The sequence below is a fragment of the Melospiza georgiana genome, chromosome 4 (genome assembly GCF_028018845.1).
Source record: "Melospiza georgiana isolate bMelGeo1 chromosome 4, bMelGeo1.pri, whole genome shotgun sequence".
In the NCBI taxonomy this organism is placed as follows: domain Eukaryota; kingdom Metazoa; phylum Chordata; class Aves; order Passeriformes; family Passerellidae; genus Melospiza; species Melospiza georgiana.
The window spans coordinates 39,484,392-39,506,101 of NC_080433.1; the positions used below are offsets into that span (position 1 = coordinate 39,484,392).

The window sequence follows — 21,710 nt, forward strand, 5'->3', positions numbered from 1 at the left end:
CCAGCAGCGCCCGGCTCCGCTCGCCCGGCCCGGCCCGGGCGGGGCCAGCTGCGCTTTCTCCGGCGCCGGCTCCTGCGAGAGTAGACGCCTATGGACTCCTGGGTCTATAGGTTCTGCCAGGAAGTTACTCCAGCGCGGACTTCTCATGGGCTCACAGCCCCCCACCCACCTGCCCTGGCGTGGGGCCCTGCGCAGGCTGCGGGTCCATGTCTGCCGCACCGTGGATCTCCATGGGCTGCAGGGGCACAGCTGCCTCGCCATGGCCTTCACCACGGGCTGCAGGGGACACTCTCTGCCCGGCATCTGGAGCACCTTCTCCCCCTTCTTCTTCCCTGACCTTGGTGGCCGAGGGTTCTTTCTCCCACACATATTCTCACTCCTCCCTCTGACTGTTGTTGCCCAGCTGTGGTATCTTTGTGGTATCAGAGATTTGTTTTTAAGACCACAGTTGCATCAGCAAGAAGTTGGGTATTATTTAAGCTTCGCTAAATTGGTTTGTTACACTTCACATTAAAAAAGTACCAGAATGGGCGACTCTTTGAAACAACATGATATTCTATATTTTACTTGGATGCAGCAGAGAGAAAGGAAGGTGTTCAGCCTGGACAGGTCATGTAGCAGCATCATGCTGGTGTCCCAAGCTGGAAGAGCAGTTGGCAACTGTTAAAATGTAACATTCCATCCTGGCTAACAACTGCTCTCAGTTCAGTTCAACAGTTCAGCCACATGGAGAAGGTACCACATGCTTCCTTCAACTATTTTTTGTTTTAGCTACTCTATCCACTGAGTTTATTGTCGTCTGAAGGTTGGCATTTGGAAGAAAACTGTTTTCAGGATAAGATGATTTGCCTGACTGCTGATAGCTTTGATTCAAAGAAGTACTTACATTCCACCTGGTAAAAATCTAGGGATGGTTTTAGGGCTCTTGGTTATTCCATCCATTTTTAAGGGTCTGGGAGTTAGGTGTTAATGCCTGGGAGATGGGCTTTGTGTCTCAGGGGGTGGCCCAATTGTACTGACTACAATCCAAAAGTTTTTGGAGATGCTGCTCTTAGCTGTTAATGTCTGGAACTGGGAGAAACCTGCTTCCAAACATTCCAATATTTTCAAGTAGGGCCTTGTTTTCATTTAAAAAATTACTCAGAAACTCATTCTAAAATAACACCCAACATGACATTTACAATTTTCAGGTGGGATGCCATTTACATCCAGGATATAAGCCTGCGTTTACGTATTCAGGGTGAATCTCGTGGGCCCTTGCCTCTTTGGAATTACAAGTTTATCATATATTTGAGATAGATACCTCAGGTTATAAGGAGAAGTGAATTGCATCATCAGAGATGGTGCTAAAAACTGCAGACTCTGATAAGATGGAGATGTGGAACAACAATTTTATGTATGACTAAAATTGGAATGACTTGTGTTGTGAAAGTACTATCTCTGCAATATTGTGCACACTTTTTAACTTCTTAACTGCCACACTGATCAATAGAGGGACAGCTGCAGTATGAGCATATGTATGAGTAAAGAAACAATTAAATAATTTAAAAAATCCATGTAGACAATCTATTATTCCCATTAGGTTTTTGTTTGTCATCTTTAAAAACAGCTGAAGTTGAAAGATGGTGTGAGCAGTGCAATAGCAGTAATGCCAGCATCAAATCCCAAATTTTTTAAGTTTTTGTCAGGAATCTTTCTGGGTTTTGTTTCTTACCATGTGTTTTCCCATAGATTCATGTCCTTTAATAGTAAGACAGTTCAAGTGCAAGACTTGCACTTGTACAGCACATTTAATTGGAGATTTATCTGATTTTTCCATTGTACGAAAAGTAAACTCAGCCACGTCAGTTAAATGACTTAAGAGATTTTTTTTCCTTCCCACCAGCTCATGAAAAGTCTACAGTAAACTAAGTAGAGACTGTCTTACCCCTATTGTAATCTAGAAACAATTTTACATCACCAAACACCATTGACTTAACTCAGTAACTTTAGAGCTATCTAGAGCTTATGACAAGTCATAAAAGATAATTTGAAATGTTGTAAACTGTAAGAATGTGGTCCCACAAAATCTTGATCATACATTTAAAGCAGTGTGAACTCTCATATATTCAATCCTAAATTCACACAGCATGTACTAATCCATTTATTCAATTTTGGTTGTTCTATTTACAACACCTGAAAACTCCTTTCTCCTGCAGCAAAACTACAGCAAGTTTTCCTGTTTCTGGGAGACAGAGCCTGTAGGCTGTAGGAGGATAAGCTGTGACTTCTTTCACAGAAAACCTCGTAATATAAATGGACTTTATTTGCCACCTAGTAACAGTGAGTAAAAATATTTTCTAAACAGTTTTTTCACTAGAGTAATGAAATAGACAAAAATATCCTTCCAGTGCTTATGCAATATATAGTAAGGTCAAGAAATGCACCATGAATCAATCAGGTATGATCTGCTAGCCTAGCAAGTTTAAGGGAAAGAAAGGAATTTGAATAAGATTACCACATGAATAATTTTAGCTGTCATATTATGAATCTTCATACCTATTAGTGATATAAAAGATGAAGTCACATTTAGATTGCTGAGATCCATGGAATAAAAATGTTGCTTAACTTGAATTTCTGATAGATTAAATCTCTCTAGTAATTCAAATGGTTAGTATGGAGGTAATAATTTAAGAGAAATCAAAAGCAGTGTGTGTGGTGGGATGAGGAGGGACACCAATATCTGTTGATAGAGCACATGTATGGATGAGACACCCCTTGTAGAGATAACACCAGATAACAGAGCTGTTTGTGCAGATGTATTTCCAATTTGTTGTTTTGAATAAAAATTTGGGGCTTGAACATTGGTTAAATATTACTGAAGTACAGTAATAGTGTATAAAGCAACACTCTTATTTGTGGAAAACTCCACCATTACAAGACCCTTTTTTCCCTCATCCATTTCTACGAGGAGCTCTTAAATACCAGAGATCCTGGTAGACAGCTGGAACCTGGAACAGGATAATAGTCCAGGGCAAACAACAAAGCTGTCGGAAGCAGGAGTGAGGAGAGCAAGTCACCATGAAACCTCATGTTCCCGAAATTGCCCCAGGAACCTGTAGCCTGTGGTATCTGGGCATGTGGAGCCTAACTAAGCACACAGGATCAAGGCAAGACCTGGAGTGCTGTTTTCCAGGTGCCCATTCTGCCTTCAGCACAGCTCCCCCTTACACAGCACACTTTTGGCTGTGGTGCAAGTCAGAGGCTGTGCCCAAAAGTACTGTGGGCAAGGGTATCCTGTACCAGAGCAATGTCTGACAATCACAGCTGGAAACAGACCAAACCCTTTTACTTTTTACTGAAATATGTACAAGTTCTAAGCCTGTGTGTGCCACATTGCTGATACTAAGTGTGCTTTTTTTGTTGTTCTTATATTCAAAAATCTTGTCAAACAAATTTAATTTAACTTATTCTACATGGGGCTAAAAATAGCCTGTTCTGAACACTGAAAAAGGCTCCATCAAGTTAGTGTTGTATCTTACACATCTCTTATATGAGGTGCAACAAATCTTATTTGCAATCATGTTATGAGAATAGGTTTAACATTATATACATGGTGCTCATAGGCAAGCAAGAGATGCACAAAAATAAAAACAACTGGAATAATAGAAAAATGCCCACTCTTTCTTTTAGACTGGAAAATATATCAAATTTCACTATTTTTAATATAATGCACAGGATATTGTGGTTGAAAATCAGTCAGCTAAAACAATAACTGTAGACTCACCATCATTAATAACTTTTCTTTTTAGTCCATTGTATTTCCTTGCTCTTGGAATGTGTTATCCCGGTACTAAAACCATTTTGCTGAAAATATTATGTGTGGAGATAAATTCCTTAGCAAATTAACATATAAATTCCTTAGGAAAATTATATATATTCTGATTTTCTTTCTGATTAAGTGTAAATTATTTTAGTGTACTTTACATTCCTTTACAAAATCTACATTTTGTACCTAGTAATGAGAGTTGAGATTTAGTTTGATATCAAAAAAAAGGTCTTCAAATTTAATATTAGCAATCCTGTGCTTAGCATTGCTGAATTCTTCAAAATGGATGCTGTAGGGATTGATACAGCATGTTTGCAACTTTTTAAAATAGTGCAGTGATGAAAATGTTCCACATTTCCAAAGTCTGTACTCAGCAGTGCCCGTGTCTGTTCAGAGGAGCTGGTACCTGTGTTTTCCATACTTTCTGGAGTTGGAAGGCACTCTCTTGCCAGCCTCTGCACAACATATATAATGCCTAATCTTGATAATGTTCTCAGAAGTATGCCTGCTGCTGTCAGTCTGGATGTGATACTTTCATTTCCTTCTACCAAAAGAAGTTTAATGTTCTTGTCTGCAGATGTCCCATTGAAACAGGATGTCCAAGGAGGCATTCTGCATCCAGCCCATCGTCAGGACTCACTCAGAAATCAAGACAATGTTTTAGTACCAATTCATCCTCCACTGATTATAAACCTCAGTGATGAAGAGGATGATGAAGAGGATGATGAAGATGATGATGACGAGGATGACAACTGTAAACAGTTTTTTTCTTTTATAAGCAAGTTGTATGGGTTTTGTCAGCTCTTGCAATGTATCTCACAACTGGCTTGTTGTAATAACCATGAAACTTTTAGAAAAGACTTGTTGAAAAGTTTTTTTGAGATAGTTTTCAGCTGATCTTTAAAATGTTGGAACTGGTAGTCACCAGATGTGAGCAGGCAGTATTTTCTAAAGCCTGCAATCCAATTCAAATGGCCATCAAAAACTCTTCAAAATTCTGGGATGAAATTACAAGTTTGGGAGGTATTTGTTTCTGAGAAATAAACATTTGAACAAGGGCTGTATGCACTCGTCAGTGAAAGTGAAGTCACAAGTTTTTTACAAAAGATAATTGTGACTTAAGTAATTTTTCAGCTGATTTACCAAACTCTATAGGCAGTAACTTTTTAGAGAAAGTTATTCTTAAATCTAGCAAAGAGAGTTGATGCGAAACTCTCCAGTAGTTTTTACATTTATATATATATATATGTTAATACAGTTAAACCATTGACCATATCTCACTTAGAGATAAGAGACTCGTGGGGATGGAACAAATGGCACGTTCCTGGAGAGTGAAAAATGAAAGAATGACCTGCTTTCAGGCATGCATTCAGCAAATTGCTGTGCTGCCCCAACCCATTTTTCACTTTCCCACTGCCCTTCAGGCTGGCTGGTAGACCAGCCTGTTAATGCCTCCTAACTTGGCCTCAGCCTGAGTATGCCACTTAAACAGTATAGAAAACAGGGCTTTGCTAATCCTCATGGCCTTAACTGAGAGAGATCCAGAGCTCTCACTTCACCAGCTCTGCCAGCAGGCATTACAGGGCTTTGTAACTTTGGGCAGAGGTTTTGTGACAAGCACTCTCTGGTGACACATTGAATCCAATTTCCTTGTGAGTATAAATGAAAGATTATTTTGAAAATGAATATTGAATGTATTTTTGAATCCTTTTGAATTAACAAATGTTTGCTTTTAGAAATATGTTTTAACTGCAATCCCATTGCACATGAAAATACCTAATATTAAGTAATCATTTTTCAGTTCAGAAGCACAGGTTGCAGTCAAAACCTAAAAGAGCCAAATGACAAAAATTAAAGTCATTATCATATTTTGTTATTAAGAATTATCAAAGGTCTTTGTATAGTTATCTTGTAATATTTTACAAATATTTCCTGCAGATGTTTCTACCTGGATGCCTAAGACTGTTATAGATATTGAAGAGGAAAGAGCAATAAGGGATATATGCTATAAATCTGGTAAATATGAAATTGATCATTCTTTCCTTAAAAGAAATGCTTCCAATACAGTAAACTTTAGTGCTTTTTTTTCCCATCTTGGGGTATGTGTAGGAGAGTATTATGGGATTCAGAACCCTTATAAACACCAATCAACAAAAACTGTGTCTTCACCATGGCAAGATGAGTTATTACCCTTGGAAACTACTGAGCAAAACTTGCAGAAAGGCAAGTATTTTGATTTCTTTGCATTGTATTTACCACTTCTAAAACTGCTGTAACAGAGAGGAGCTATTACATAGTTTGCACTTCCTCTCTGCTTTTTAAATTAGGTTAAAATAAAATATTGCAGAAACATATTTGTATTTGTCAGCAAATTGCACAAACACTTCATTCTTTTTGCCATATATATATAGTCACACTCGTGCTGATTACCTGCATCAATTGTGGACGGAAAATGTAGAAATGGGTTATTAACACAATCTTTTCTGACATACACAACATAGATTTTTCATGTAATTTCATGATAAAGATTTATGTAGTCTAATTTTAACCATCCTAAGGTTAGGAATGTAGTTTGAATTTCTCATCTAGGCTCTCTGGTGAAAATGAAGAGAGACAGGAACTCCAATGAATCTCCTTTTTATTGAATCACCAGGCAGTGCCAAAGGGTGAGATGAGCCACTTTTCCAGAGGTGCTCCTGGACCTCTGCTGGCTCTCTTGGGTGTCTTGATGTCAAAATGTAGTGTTGAGTCAAATTTTTCTATAACTAAATTTAGATTAAATGCCTCCTTCAACTGTCTTGTAAAAGAAGAACAAAAGAGTTACATTTTGTTTTGAATTCTGGACTATCCAACATAATTAGGGTCAAAGGAATATGAATTTATAAACATTTACCTCAGTTCTTATTGTTTATCATTTACTGTTCTCTTCTAATTTCTAAATTTGAAATGTTTGTTATTAAAATAGTTTTGATAAATTCTTTCTAACAAATACACAGATATATTTAGTGTATAGATGAGAGAATCAGTGACAGATGTGTGAACATACCTTTTAAGATGTGTCTTTATTTAGTGTCATCTATCATTAGATGCATTAATAGAAAAAGATTGATTTGCTTCTCTAAAACAGTTTTTCAATTGAGTTCTCTGAGGCTTCAGGTACTGTGATGACATGCATTCTGGAAATGCCATAAATTCCATTAGATAGCATTTATAAATATAATTCATGGGTAGAGAAAAGCTCATCAATAAGCAGGTAATTTATAGCTAGGTCTTTAGTTTGGAGCCATAGTCTTCTTTAGTCTATGAGTTATGATATTTTCTAATAGAGCATGAAAGATAGACATCAGTTACACCAGACAGGATTCAAATAATTAATAAAAGAGAAAGAAAGTTATGAAATGAGAGGTTAAGAGAAATTGCACCAAACTAATCAATGGCTCATAGGGGTGGGAGGAAGAGAATGTCAGTGCCATTACCTGTGCTTACACACAGCTAAACATTCTTTCTGTTACCTTTCCAGGTGATGGCAACACTATTCCTATAAGATTTAATAATACAAGAAAAGAAAAGGAGAGTTCAGAAAGGAGAGTATCAATAGAGACTATTCCCAGAACAGACCTTAAATCCTTTGACAGTGGAGGTAATATACTGTAGTATCAGCCTCTCATTGCTGAATGTCATGTGATAAATAAAATAACTAAATATGCATGCATTAAACTTCCACATTTTGCATTTGAGTTATTATATGTTCTTTATGTTCTAGACACTCTTTCTCATGCTGAATCATTAAATATAACAATAAATCATAAACATTGTTTACGATTATATATTATGCTTATTTTAGGATTGCAGTGGAAAAAATCCTTTATGCAGATTACAGTAGATTTTGGGAAAGAAAGGGTTCTGTGGAGTTATGAAAAAACAGGCACAGAGATGCAGACAAATTGGTTAGAGCCAAGGGCGTGTGTTTGATCCCTGCATGGACCATTCATTTAAGAGATGACCTTGGTGATCCTTGAGTCCCTTCCCACTCAGAATATTCTGTGACTGTGATTCTGTGACTGTCTGAAGTCTAAATGCTTTCAAAAACTGTTACTTTTGTGAGACTATCCATAGTTAAGATGAAAAAGCTTTGTATTTTTCAGTTATCCTACAGAAAAATAGCAAAGCTGTAATCCTGCAACTTGTGTAACCGGATCCGATCCCTCTGCACAAATTTGGTTTACCTTAATGAAGACACACTGTTTTGACCAATTGAGTTCGGTATTGAATCATGTTAATAAAGTTGAAGAATGCCACATTCTCTTTGAATTTGCTTAATACTTAGTGATATTCAATCATTTTTTCATAAATATTCATTAATGATAAAAATAGTAATATTTGTAGTATTCTTTTTTCCCCCTTAGTTTATCAATACAAAATAGTGCAATACCATGCTAGGTCTGCTTCCTCTAGCTTGAAGCAAACTGCTGTGTGTCTTCTAGCTCCAGAACTATTGCACAGTAGAAATGAATCTTACATTCTACATCTCTTCCTGTCACCTTTACGTACAAGAGTATCTTTCTTTTTGGATATTCTTTATGTCTGTATAAACAGTTAACACTGAGCCACAATTCAATAACTGAATCTCTGTTCACAATTATATGTATTTAAAGCTTTTAACAGACTGTTAAACAACTCTGCTTACCAGACTATTTTCTCTGATTTTTGTGAGCCTTATTAAATCAGCTATTTGGTTTCTGTTTACTTCAGAAAACATGCCACTTAAAAAGCAGACTCTTTGCATTGTTCACCTTTCTCAGTGTGCTCTCAAGTATAGATAACTATGAGACTTCTTTCCTGCAGGAGGTGGTGGTTCTGTGATACAGAGGAGCACATTTATTGATGGAAACAGATTTGAGGCACTACCTAGGGAAAAAGAACCAATTATATCAAAGTATTCCAATGTAAAAGGTACTTCATTACTATGTATTTGCAAATTTTTAGATTAGATTACTTTTGTTCCTCTGCAAGTGTATTGAACATTATATATTCTGTGCAAAACCAATCTGAAGTGAAATTTCCATTAACAGTGTGAATTCTTTCACTGCAAGATGACAGCAGTTGTTGTATGTTATGGTTTAATTCTGCTTCTTTCAGCCAGTTTGCATCCTCTGATAGATTCAGTTATGAGTCCCTGAGTCACAAAAGTCTGATGCACACGTTAGATCATGGGGAATGCTGTGCACTTTCCACTTTGGACAATTAAAACAGATTTGACTGTAGGTAGTATCTCACAGAACACAGGACTTAATAAAACCAGTAAAAATATAGTTAAGGAGAGAACATAACACTTGTGATAGAGTATGTTTATCAAAAACTAGTCCTGTAAGCAAATTAAAATACCTGCACTAAAGTACCTTAATGATAAGTTTCATCCTTTTCACGGGAGAATTCCAGAGTATATTTGTCCATTTACAAAATATTATTGTGAGTAGATTGTTATCCAGTCATTTCTTGGCAGTTTTAGAATAAAAGGGAAAAAAAGGACGGATTTTGGTCTTTAAACTACCCCATAAACTGAAGCAGAAGTGGAGCATTTCTGCCTCATTTTGGCCTCAAATGGCAGGAACCAAATGTGCTTATTTACATTAGCAGGAAAAAAGGGAGAACAAAGCCCCATCTTCCCAAAGAGTAGCAGGGCCAGAAGAGTACTGTGGGTACTTTACAATGCAACTTTCCCTGTGAAGTTCAGTTTGTAGTTTGAAGTGGGCTTACCTATGCAACCAGTGCTGTCGCAAATTTACCTCCATCATTTGTAGTATCTTGTTATGTTCCTGCACTGCACATGTCCAGGGTGTATCCAGATGCTACAGGCAGAAGTCATTCATGGTTCAGCCTGGCATCCTTTGAAGTGCATGTGTTGGTCTCCATGGGCTCAGCCATGGGTGTTCTAGAGGTCCACACCTATGCAGTGTAGAGAAAGGATGATCTGATTTTTGCATTTAGAGTTAATTTTTAAGTTGTTCTTTAAGATTTCTTCTGCTAGAGGAAATATAGACACTGTTGCTTTCCTTCTGGGTAATGACACTTTTAATATAATTAACATGTGAAACCATGTGCCATCCAAAGGGACCTATTATGAATTAGGGGATTATAAAATAAAAATACCACAGTATTTTTGGCTATGAACATTTTTTGTGCTTTCTAAAAAGTGAATACATGTTATTTTAATCCCTCAGAAACAAACTACACTGAACTGGTAAAGAACCACCACTTTAAGGAAGTAAAGGAAAATAAAAGGATTTCTGACGAGCGAAGAAATTCAGCTAGTGCAGTAACTGGCAAAGGTATTTTGAAAAAGTCATCAGCTTATTCATTTGTATTTACTAAACTGTGAGATGTTTTAGCACTATCTAGTAAATTTCTGTTCTTAGTGTCAAATAGGGGCAGTCCATACTTGGATTGGTCTGTCTACAAAGAACATTTTTTAAATCTTGTTTGGTCTCCAGTTGCATGCACTCTGTGAAATTTTGAATAATAAGACAACCATTTTGGTTGTATTTTCCCTTTTAGGAATTCACACTCCAGACGCCAAAGGAAAGCCAGGTTATCAACAAAGGGGTCAAAGTAAGGATGATGAAACTGCTTCTTCCAGTCCATATGGGAGAGACACTGGAAGATACAATCATTTAAATTCTCCAGAACCTCGACGATCAGCTTATGTCGTCTACCGGACTGTCACTCAAAAACCAAAATTCAATGGACCTACAGGTGGGTTCCTTCATACACAGAATTTTTAAAATGCCTGTCTATATTGTGCTGCTCTCAGTTGGGTCCCTGCAGCTGAATAATAATTTATTTATGCTTAAATACAGGCATGAGTAAATTTGATCAAGCATAATTTTCACAAGTTGATTTTAGCCATATCCATAGACAGAAACATAAAGATTTATAAAGCTTTACAGTTTGTCAGACAGAATATTCACAAAAAATCATTGAGACATCTTTACAGTAGGAATTCATGGATGCAATGAAGTGGTGATGTGCACAAATATAGTGATCCCCACTTTATACAGCATGTCTGATGTGATTTATTCTCTTCAAATATTTAATAAACCTTGAAAAATCCACTTTTAAGTTCTTATTTTATTCTAACTACTTATAGTAGAAGTATGTTTTGCAGTAGAATTTCAGTCATGTCTCAAGAATTGTTTCTTGTTCAACCTTATTTTTCCCAGTAGGAAATATGCTGCTTGCTTTGTAGCATATATATCCATAACTGTGATTTCATTGGAGATTTCATGATTATGAATTTGTATTTATTTTCATTATTTAGGTTTATTTTTTTGTCTTGAATAAACAAGAGTTTTGGTCATATTCACAATTCTATTATCAATTTAAATGCAGTGTAAATCTTTGTGTTTAACATTAGTATTATTTTTTTCACATTAATTATGTCGGACAGAGGACTGAATCTAGTCTTTCTGCTGCTCATAAAGGATGGTACTTTCCTTCATCTTACTCTACTGTCTTCTTGATGGTACATGCTATGTCATTAATTTGACAAGAAGCCTACAGGTGGGATTCTGAGTCTTGCATCTTTCTTTCTGGCAATCTGCTTCAGATTTATTACACCTTTCACTTTGTTTTAATCTTGCTAATATATATATAGCCTCACCCTAACTAGTACATCATTTGGGCTTCATTTGAATTTTCAGTTTCTCTGTTCATGGTTTCTCTGGCTTATTTGTTTTTTCATTTGTCACTTTGTCAACAGATTTTGTGGTAAATAATTTAAATAATCAGAAATCAAAAAAGTGATTTCGTCTTGGCAGTTTCAGTCATCTCTCTTAAGCTGGGTTCATTCTCCATTTTGAGGTGCCTCCCTGTCTTAATTTCTAATAACAAGGACCTCCTTCAGACAGAGTAATGCCTATTTTAAGGTGAATAAACCGAAAAAAATTCCAACATTGGTGCTTTGTCTTGAGTACAAATAGTTTTTTCTGTGAATGTTTGCTTTCATTAAATGTGAACAAGGTGGTGTAGAGATTATATAGAGAGAACATTCTTTATGTGAAGAATGCATTTTATTAAATTTCCAGGTTAAAAAAGGATAGAACATTTTTGAAAAAATGCGAATCAGCATTTTTCTTTAAGAGCAATCATTTATATTTTTGTTGCCTTTATTTCAGCAGTACCTGAGTCCTATGGTCAGAAAGGCTCCAAACAAAAGAATCAGCCTGACGCCAATAGGAGATTTTGGACACAAACAGAAAACTATGGTAACATTTACACATTGTGCATAAACTGAAAATTGTAGGCTTATTACAAAATTATAATTTTAATTAATTGCATTAAGATGGAATTAAGAGAAGGATATTAATAATATTAATTTTCATCGATTTTTTTAGAAAATTGTTTGTAATTAGGCAGCATATTCTGAGGCACAATCGAATGTCTAGCAAAAAGCCATAATATAGCCTTATGTATAGGGCTTTCACAAGCAGGGATAAAACAGAAGCTGTTGATGTCTTTGGGAAGGTCTTTAGCCCAGGAACATTCCTTTGGTTAAAACCAAGGATGTTCATAGCAGAATCTCCTGGTTTGGAAGATCACATGAGCCTCATGGAAATGCTACAATGTTGCAAATTATCTTTAAAGTTCTAGAGAGTCTGCCTTTAGTACTAGCTTGTGTTTCAGAGGCAATATCTGACTCATCTGATACATTCATTGAAACTTCATTCACTGCAATATTTAATTCGTATATCAGACTAAGGGACTCTTTCCTGAAACTGTGGTTGAAATTAGGAAACAATTTATATGTTTTTCCTACAGGCAAATATACTTCAGGATCTTCTAATTCACCAGCTTGGAGGAAAAGAAATCCACAAGCAAAACCATTCTCTAAATTTAAAATAACCACTCAGGTAACTGATAGAAATGGTTACAATTCAGCCTTTTTAGGAGAAATGGCATGTTTCTGCCCACCTAGAAAATGTTAAAAGTGCTTGTAAAACTTCCTCATTCAAAACCTGCAAGATTCTGATCAATATTGAGTAGCTGAAAGAGCAGTTAATAGTTTTGTTTACAGTCATGTACCTTTGCCTGAATAACTAACCTGTGGTTTCTATTTCTTTTACCAATAACACTTATATGAAAGCAGAGTGCATACTCTAAAACAAAGTGCTACAAAATGCAAGTTTTGGATTCTGGCACCAGACAAAGACAGTAGAGACCATATAAGTTTGATCTGTTTCTCTGCTGGATTGTTCGTGAAGCTTCAGCAATGACTGAACTGCAGTAATTAGCTGAAGTCTGAAGCCATGAAAGGACTCAGGCTACAAAATGTTTGCAAGATACCCTAAAGATCATTCATACATTTTACAGCTGCCCTGAAAGCTGAGATTAGAATGTCTATCTCATGTTAAATTTTACTTCTTAAAATGTTTCTGAAGGAGCATGTAGATTTACTCTAAGAAATTATGCACAGAATTTTGTGTATATCTGTTTTGACAGCAGAATAAAGAAGACATGGAAGTGAATAAAAAAGGAGAAAAAGAAACCTGTAAAGGGAAATAAGGAAATGATCGACTCGGATGTGGTAGACGATGAAGAAAGATGAAGAAACTGCAAATTCCAAAAAGAAGGTGCAGGAAGGAAGCACACTATAGTGTTTCAAAACTGGTTAAAAATTCTTAAAAGTATGCTCTGCATGGTGACATATAAAGATCTATATCCACTATGTTTAATCTACTATAAAATTCTGGCACTTGAAGTTATTTTTACAGACTACGGCTCTACACCATAGACTGATAGTTCATAGAGAAAAAAATTCTTAAACAGATCCTTCCCCTATTTTATTTGATAGATTTTTAAGGCATAATTCCTAATATGAATAAATACTATTAGTTGTACTTAGCAGTTTCAGAGGACTTTTAATGTAAAAAGCAATAGTGTAATGCATTCTAGAATGTGGTTTCCTGGTACAAAAGCCAGATTCCTACATGGTTTATCTGCTTTGCCATGTGTTTGGGGACTCACTCTGAATTTGATCTTGAGATTTTGCAATTTTAATGGAGGAGCAGTTCATAACTGAGTTATGAACTAAAGAAATTCACAAGAAAACTCAGAATTAACTGAAATACGTATTTAAATGCATTTCAAACTGAAATTTGAAGAGTTGTATAAAGACTGATAAGTCGGATACTTTAATATTCCTTTCTGGGGAAGCAAACCTCTCAGTGAAGTGTTACATATACATGACTTCGTACCTTTTTCTCAGATGTTTTTTCAGTTTTTTGCATTTACCTGACCTTTGGCCATTCTTAGAACACAACCAGCTTTTGTAGAGAGCCCTTCAAACTTCTTTCTGTAACACTAGGATCCAGTTATTGTCTTGGTGGCACATGTAACTGTGAGAATGAAAACATTTTACCACCTTGGAGCCTTTTCTTCTGTGACTGCTTAGAACATGAGGCTGGATCAGATACCTTCTAGGGTACTTCTAGCTGAAATAATTATATTATTCAATGAGAAATATGGTTGTATGTTTCACTGCCCTACTTGATTATCTCAATAGTGGTGTAATTTTTATTTTCTTTTGAAATTTAGTTTTTAATCATTTAAGTTAGAACATGCTGTACTGATTATAGACATGTATGCAGTTATGCATCACTGTTCTTAACTAAGAGAGGAATAGAAAAATCTAGAGGATTTGGTTTAGCTAAGTAATAATGTACAAAACAAGAAGCATCTTTTTAAAATCAAATACTGGGTGTGTTGGAAATGTTCCTTCCACCTCTGATTAGACATTGGTGTTTCAAGTTGTAGCACATGATGCCTTGAAGCAACATTTCACATGTTTTCTGCCTGAGGCAATTTATAATCTCGGTTCAGAGGGCTGTTGTGTCAAGTTATTTTTTAATATCTCGATAAAGCCTTTTAATTCTCTTTTTTTCACATAAAAGTAATAGAAATGTTACATTTCCTATTGGTCTGGTGTCTCCACAATTAGAGTATTAAATTTGATAAGACCAAAAATAGGCATGGGCAAATGTTATTTTGCTGGTCTGATTTTAGCATTCCGTTAAAAAGGATTTCAATATTCAATTTGTGCAAGTATTTATTATTGTTACTATGTGGATCTATAAGTGCAGCACAGGCTGCATGTGCTGCCTGCTGACTTGTGCCACACAGATCCCTTACCACAGGAGAAAATCAGCAGCTCCTGCTTGGTAGAGGTGATTACACTCCCTGCTGGGCCTCACCTTTATTTAGCAGGGCAGCAAGTTCTCAGGTGGACATCCTTTCTGTTTGACAGTAGAAAGGAGGAATAGAGTTGGCCTCTTTGGGAAAATCCTGTAAGTGACCAAAGTAGGGTAATTTCCCATGGGTGAAATCTGCAGGGTGTGCTGGGCTGTGGTTAGAGGCCCTATTTGACTTGGGGCTCCCAGCATATGGTTAACTCCACTATCTTCCTTTCTTTTTAGTGTGGTCTTAAAAAATCATGATATTAATAGGTATTTTATAGAATCTGAGCACCTTTCTGACTGGGATCATAAAGAAAAAGGCCACTCCTTATATAATTTAACCCACCTCCTGACCCTAAAAAAGCAACCCAACAAACCAAAGCCAAAAGAAAATAATTTTCTAGCATCTTAAGATGCGAATATCCCAGCAGATGGTTGGGCTAAGTGTCAGACTCTTCTGAAGGGAAACACAAGGAAATGCAGGAAGAAAAGGATGTGGCCATGAGGGTAATACTGGGCTGATCCTCAATTTTTGTGGAATCACAGCTTCAGTACTCTTTTCACTGGAGTTTCCTGTGGAGAAATTACAAATACCTTTCTTTTTAGTTATAGCTTACTCAACCCAGGAATTCACAGATAACAAAAAATATCTCAGCATTGCACATTAAATATACGGCTCAACAAGATATTTAAAGTTCCTGTGAGGTGTTAGCTGCTCTTGACAGAAATGAGAGGAACATTTAGGGATCAAGTGGTTTGTATGATCAAACACTTAATTAAGATTTTCCTTTTACAGCTTCAAAGACACTAAGATTCTCTAAAAAATAAAAATACTTGTTTGTTTTCCAGATTACAGACACTTTCCCTGTTATATTTTTTAATCTTGCCTGGGTTTCTCTGTCATTAAAACCTCAGAGAGGAGCCAAAATAAACTGAGAATATTCAGGATTTCATGCAGTGAGGACCTAAAGATTGATTGCATTTCTGTACTTCCACATAATCACTGCATGACAGACCCCCCCACTGATTTACACTCATAGTGGTTGAAAATAAGCTCTGAGATAATGAGCTAAAAATCAGAGGCAGAGAGCCACTGAAGCAGAGTTGAACTTGCCCTGGTATTAAGTATGCATAGCCATAATCTGCTGCTGAATTGGAAGGCCCAGGGGAAATAAGTGATTTGTTGATTTCACCCTAGATGTGTTAAAATATGCTAATGTTTTTCCAGATGGTACTTATAAAAGCACATCAGACATCTCATCTAGGTGAATCATATTCCTTAGTAAATAGAATAACAGTGCTACCACCTGTATTTTGACAAAAGTTTGAAAAGCTTCCAGTCTGGGATCCTGCATTCCTTAACAAATCTATATGCCTAAATTAACACCATTGACTCCCAGCATCTCAGCAGCACTGATATTTTAAATATTCTGTTTATTAATTAAGGTAGGAAAGTCCATCTCAAGTTAGCACCTGAACAAGAAAGACATTTTTTGTTGTAAAATAAAAATGAAGTAAAATGTCCCTGGGAATTGTAGACGTTGTTTAAAAAAAGTATTTTGACATTTTTACCCAATAAAGATATTTTCTGATGAAAGCTCCCTTGTACAGCAATGCATTATGTAAATATATAAATTTGTTTAAAGAACCAACCGAGTCTGTCGATTATTTACCTGCGGCCGCCAGGGTGCGGTGCATTCCCACGAATGGGTCTGAACAGCGCCCAGCAGAGCCCTCCCTTCCTTGGCGTGCGCGGGGTTCGCTCCCTCCGGAGCTGAAGCCTCCCCGCCGTGTTGGGCAAGGCCGTGCGTTCACAGAAAAGGCCACAATACTCGTATTGGCCACTTACTGGCCAGCTCGGGGGAGAGCTACAACAACCTACTTTCAGAATTGCTAAATAGCGTTTTTTTTTTTCCTCGTGAAACGGAGTGGTGATATAACCCTACTTATCTCTCTTTCTACGCACTTTTCAAAAGGTGTTTTCTGTTATCTCCTGTTTTGGACAGTTCTCACCACAAATTTGTCAGGGAAACTGAGAAGTCTTTGAAAAGAGATGTTCCAGACTGAGAGAGTCTCCTTTAATCTTTCCTGTCGGGAAACACTTTAGATGTTTTTAAATGCCTTTCATTTTGTATTTGGAGTATTTTACAAGTAGAAGTAATGATAGAAACATGCTACTGTGATAGGTAAGATTTGAGGCAGGTGAGAGCACAACCATTATGCTTAAAATTCTACTCCCTCTATCTTTTTTTCACTTCCTAAGAAAAAGGATGTTAAGCAAGATGACAAATTAACAGGGCCATTTGAAAAGGTAATATGGACTGAAGCTTGCCCAACTGATTATTGTTGTAATTGCAAGATTTCAGTCCTTCTCCTGAAAGAAAATTCTTGAATCAAAACTGAATTTGAAAAATCCCAAAAATTTGAAATGGAGTGACTACAACCAATTGTACTGAGATGAAATTGGGTGCTGTGAAACGGACCAAAACTTGCCAAATTTATTCCCATTGAAATCCCTAAAATCTGTGAAGAAAGGGAAACAAAGAGACAGAAGAGGGACTGAAAAAATAAAATGTTTAAAAAACTCCCAACGTGATACAACATGAAAACAAGGAAAACCAATAGGATGACATGAAGTGCAGGAATATGGAGCAAAGCTTGCCCAATTTATCCTCATTGAAATCTCAAGATTTCATTACCTTTCCTGAAAGGAAATTCTTCCTTTTGGGCATCCTTCCTTTCAACAGCCACAAAGTTTTTGAAATTAAAATCTCTTTAGACAAGAGGAAGCATGCCAGGGAAACTTCAGGCCTGCACTTGTATATGAAGAGAACTGCCTTGAGTCTGCTCAGAGGATTAGTGGGTGAAATCCTCTGGGAAAATATTTTTGCTGGTGCTAGCATTCATCAGTGCTGCTCACTTTTTAGACATCACCACCTAAGATCCCAGGAGAAAGCAATTCCCAAGTGTCATAAGTCAGGGTGAGGCAGAAGGCTGTCTTGGCTGAACAGAGATTTAATTTGGAAATTAAAGAAGGTGTATACCCAGGTCAGGTGACATGGGAAGAATACAGAGATGCTGTTTGCCACTGTAGGGGAAAATACTGCGTGGCCAAAGTTCAGCTGGAGATGAAGCTGGCCAGAACTGTGGGGGATAATAAAAAGAGGTTTATTTGCAAATATATTATTGGCAAAAGGCAGTGCAAAAATAACATGATGTTACAGGATGAGGATGGTTGTCTTAAAAATAGGGACAGAGACAAGGCAGAGGTGTTTAATGTGTTCCTTGCCTCTGTCTTCAACGTGGATGGTGGACCAAGGGAGTCGCAGTGCCCTGAGCTGAGATTTTTGAGCAGTCTTGGGAATCTGGAAAAGTCCCAGGTGACAGGAAGCTGGAAAATGTTGTCCTGCTTTTCAAGAAGGGCAAGAAGGGGGATGTCAAAAATGACAGGCCTGTTAGTTAGTCTCATTTCAGTGCCAGGTAAAACCATGGAAAAATTATTCTGGGAAGTTTTGAAAATACACCTGGAGGACAACACAGTCTTTGGTCACAGACAGCATATCTTCATGAGATGGGAGTCCTGCCTGTTGAACCTGGCTTTTTCCTGTGACAGGGTATTCCACCTAGTTGATCATGTCTGGTACGTGATGCAAAGTCCAACTTGTGGGGCAACATTTTCCTAAGGATGGGGGAAGAACTGCAATGAATACAGGCAGAGTTTTGGATGTGGAAGGGCACAGTGGAGGCCTTCTGCCAAAAATTAGCCCCATGACTTTGTCATTGTTCAACCAAAATGCTTTTCAGGAGTAACTGTTCAGGATAGTGGCCCAGTGCCTGTACACTTTGGTTCTCCTTGAATTATGCTCTGTGTGTACTTCCTGGTTTCCTTTATGAAGAGGAGCATGCTAAATAAAAAATGAAGGATATTGTGAGGTCAACTCATACTTGTAAACTCCAGAGTGATTCAGCTTGGAGAGATTTAGGATTTTCTGCCTTTCTGTGAGCCCAGTATTATTGCATCTAGAGTTTCCAGAGCACTGGTAATGTTGAGTTTGAAATTCTTGGTTGTCTCTACAGTGGCTTTGCCTTGGAGTCTTGAAGATAAATTATCATTTGCTCTGTGTCTGAGGAGGTCTGTGACACACATCTGCCACAGTAAGTTGGGATCCCAGATAGCACACTTGGAGGAAACAAATCAGTTTTCTAAAGGGAGAAAAGCCCTTGACAAGAAATAATCTTGGCTGTTATTCCTTTGAAATGTTTTTTTGAAATGGTACATTCTGACAGAACACTTCCATTTTGACAAATTCGTATTTTCTACTGGAAACAGGTTGTTAGAATATTCCCAGCTCTCTGGAAGTTAAATTTAGTGAATGTATTATTCATGGCACCCTAATAGTACCTCTCAAAGCGGAGCTGTCCCGGTCGTTTAATTCACTACATAATCAATGTTTACCCAAGCATCTCTTCATTTTTGTTGTCTGTTTGTAAACTCTTTGCCACATGCCTTTTTGATGAAGTGGTCAGCACTGAACAGTGGTTTAGAGGAAGCTCTCTCATTGATTTTTATGATGGTGTTAATTTTCAATATCGTTTTTAACATTACTCTGTTTGCATCCTAACATTTGTTCCTTTGATCAATGCCATGTATTGAGCAGAGACTGTTATTGACTGGTTCTCAGAAGTATCCAGTCCTTTATTCCCCTCTGCATTTGCAGATAATTTGGAGTCCTGTAAGGTGCATTAGTAGGTCAGATTATTCTTCCCAATGTCTATCACCAGCTTCTCTGTTTGAGCCCTGCAAGGCAGGCAGGCAGTGGTGCTGCAATCAGGCTTCCCCCCGAGGTGCACAGCTTGAAATTTGGTCTGGGACTCTGCAAGCACACTGCACCAGCAGCTGTCCAGCACAGGCATGGAAAATCTTCCCCACAGAGACCTGTCCTCTTTATCATCAGTGTGACCACCCCCCCGTCTTGCTCTCTCAATTACCCATTCTAGCTGCAGGTTATCAGAGGAGAAAATACTGAGGAGGAGGTGACATGTCCTTAGTTCTCTCAAAGAACTGTGACTCAGAAGCCTAGCTTTTTGCACATTATGGTGTATGAAGAAACTATTACATGAAGTAATATTAGTATTACCCTAAAAATCATCAGATACATAGCTGGTGAGCACTATGATTTAGGATGAGAATTGGCAAGATGACTGCCTTAATTTATGTTGCTAATCTCAATCCGATAAAATTGTGGCCTTTGCTTAAATATTCTATTTTTAAGGGAACTGAAGACTTCCTGAAAACTAACCTCAAATGCTCAATAGTTTGTGATTTTGTTATTCTTTGATATGTGCTTTTAATTGGTGTTCTTCTCTGAAAACTATGCTGTGAGTTGAGCACACCATGCTGGGGAGCTGAGCCCACTGAACAACCACCACAGACTATCTGGTACAGGCAAATACAAAGAGCAAATAACACAGGGCGGGGGGAAAGCAAAATGTAGGGTAGCACGGAGATTTTATTTTTTTTTCCCATCAAAATGAAGAGGAAGTTTAATATTAGAGTGATCAGCTTAGAAAGCTATTTAAATGAATAAATTATCTAGATTTCATGGATGAACGTTTTCTACCTTTAGTAGGCACCTGTTAAGAGATCAGTTTACCCTCTTGGGCTTTTGCAGTGTAACATTTTCCTGCTTGTAAAACAAATAATAAGGATTAAACTAGATTCTTTTTTTTTTTTTTTTTCTGGCAGATTAAGCACCTGCCTTCTGTCAGGTTCCCTGCTCAATACTTCTTGCCAGTACTTGCTTATAAAAGAAATTTGTCAGCTACTAAAACATTGAACTAGAAATGATTCTTTGCATACATTTATAACTCAATAGTAACACAAGTTATATCTGCAATTTAACTTTCAATTACTTTCTGGAGTACTGTCCAGGAGAGAGCCTGCTCATTGTAACTTGCTCAGTCATGCCCTATAAGGATGATTAAAAGCAAGTGTCACAAGAGACTCTTCCTCCTGATTACACATCCTTCTGGTTATTCTTGCAAAATTATGTAAAAACAGTAAAACTGTTACCACTGAATAATCTAATAATAATGGTCAGCCCATTTAAAAAAAAACTCCCCCTTGCCCAGTCTTACAAGTTGTTGGCACTAAATTGTCAGCCAGGCCTCCAGAAATATGAAATTTTTTTGGCTTTATTTTACTTTCCCAAAGAAAGATCAATATTAAAAATTAAGAAAGAATCAAATTAACTTCTCTATTACCCCTGTGCAAACTTCACTCTTCAGATTATTTATTGACAGCACCATGGCTAATCCAGGACACACAGATTGTTGAGGTGTACCTTAGCAGAGTTTAAAAAGTAAGCTTGTTAATGAAGCATGAGAAGTGGCTGCATCCTGCTCAGCCTCTCTGCTGTGTTGGGGGTAAATGCACAAGACTTCTTTATTTTGCATATCTAATGGAATTTAACTGTAGAAATGTGAAGCTGATAGGGTAAATGGTACCTTCCCTGTAAGGTGACACTTTACTCTCTGGTTTCTCCTCTCTCACCTGGCCCCAGGAATTTCCCTTAGAATTGTAGAACAGCTAGATCACTCTCAGGGGCATCGGTGAGGACAGTTGTTTTTGTCCAGGTCTTAAGAGTTTTCTTCACAGTGTGAGGTGTAAA

The 21,710-nt window shown here is 37.2% G+C and overlaps 1 protein-coding gene across 1 annotated transcript; it reads left to right on the top strand.

Moving 5' to 3' along the window:
- The first annotated feature begins 145 nt into the window (after positions 1-145).
- C4H12orf50 (chromosome 4 C12orf50 homolog) lies at positions 146-13,369 on the top strand. Its single transcript, XM_058023289.1, has 12 exons — positions 146-493; positions 2,199-2,322; positions 4,386-4,562; positions 5,747-5,824; positions 5,918-6,031; positions 7,329-7,448; positions 8,654-8,761; positions 10,030-10,137; positions 10,364-10,561; positions 11,983-12,072; positions 12,626-12,717; positions 13,310-13,369. The coding sequence occupies exons 1-12, from the start codon at positions 146-148 to the stop codon at positions 13,367-13,369; spliced, it is 1,617 nt and encodes a 538-aa protein (XP_057879272.1).
- The last annotated feature ends 8,341 nt before the right edge of the window (positions 13,370-21,710 follow it).

Bases quoted from the DNA above. Each gene is read 5' to 3' on its own strand.
- C4H12orf50 (XM_058023289.1), top strand. From the start codon at position 146: ATGGGCTCACAGCCCCCCACCCACCTGCCCTGGCGTGGGGCCCTGCGC. The intron at 10,138-10,363 runs GTATTTTGAAAA...TTTCCCTTTTAG, and splicing joins TAGTGCAGTAACTGGCAAAG to GAATTCACACTCCAGACGCC. The intron at 12,073-12,625 runs GTAACATTTACA...TTTTTCCTACAG, and splicing joins GACACAAACAGAAAACTATG to GCAAATATACTTCAGGATCT.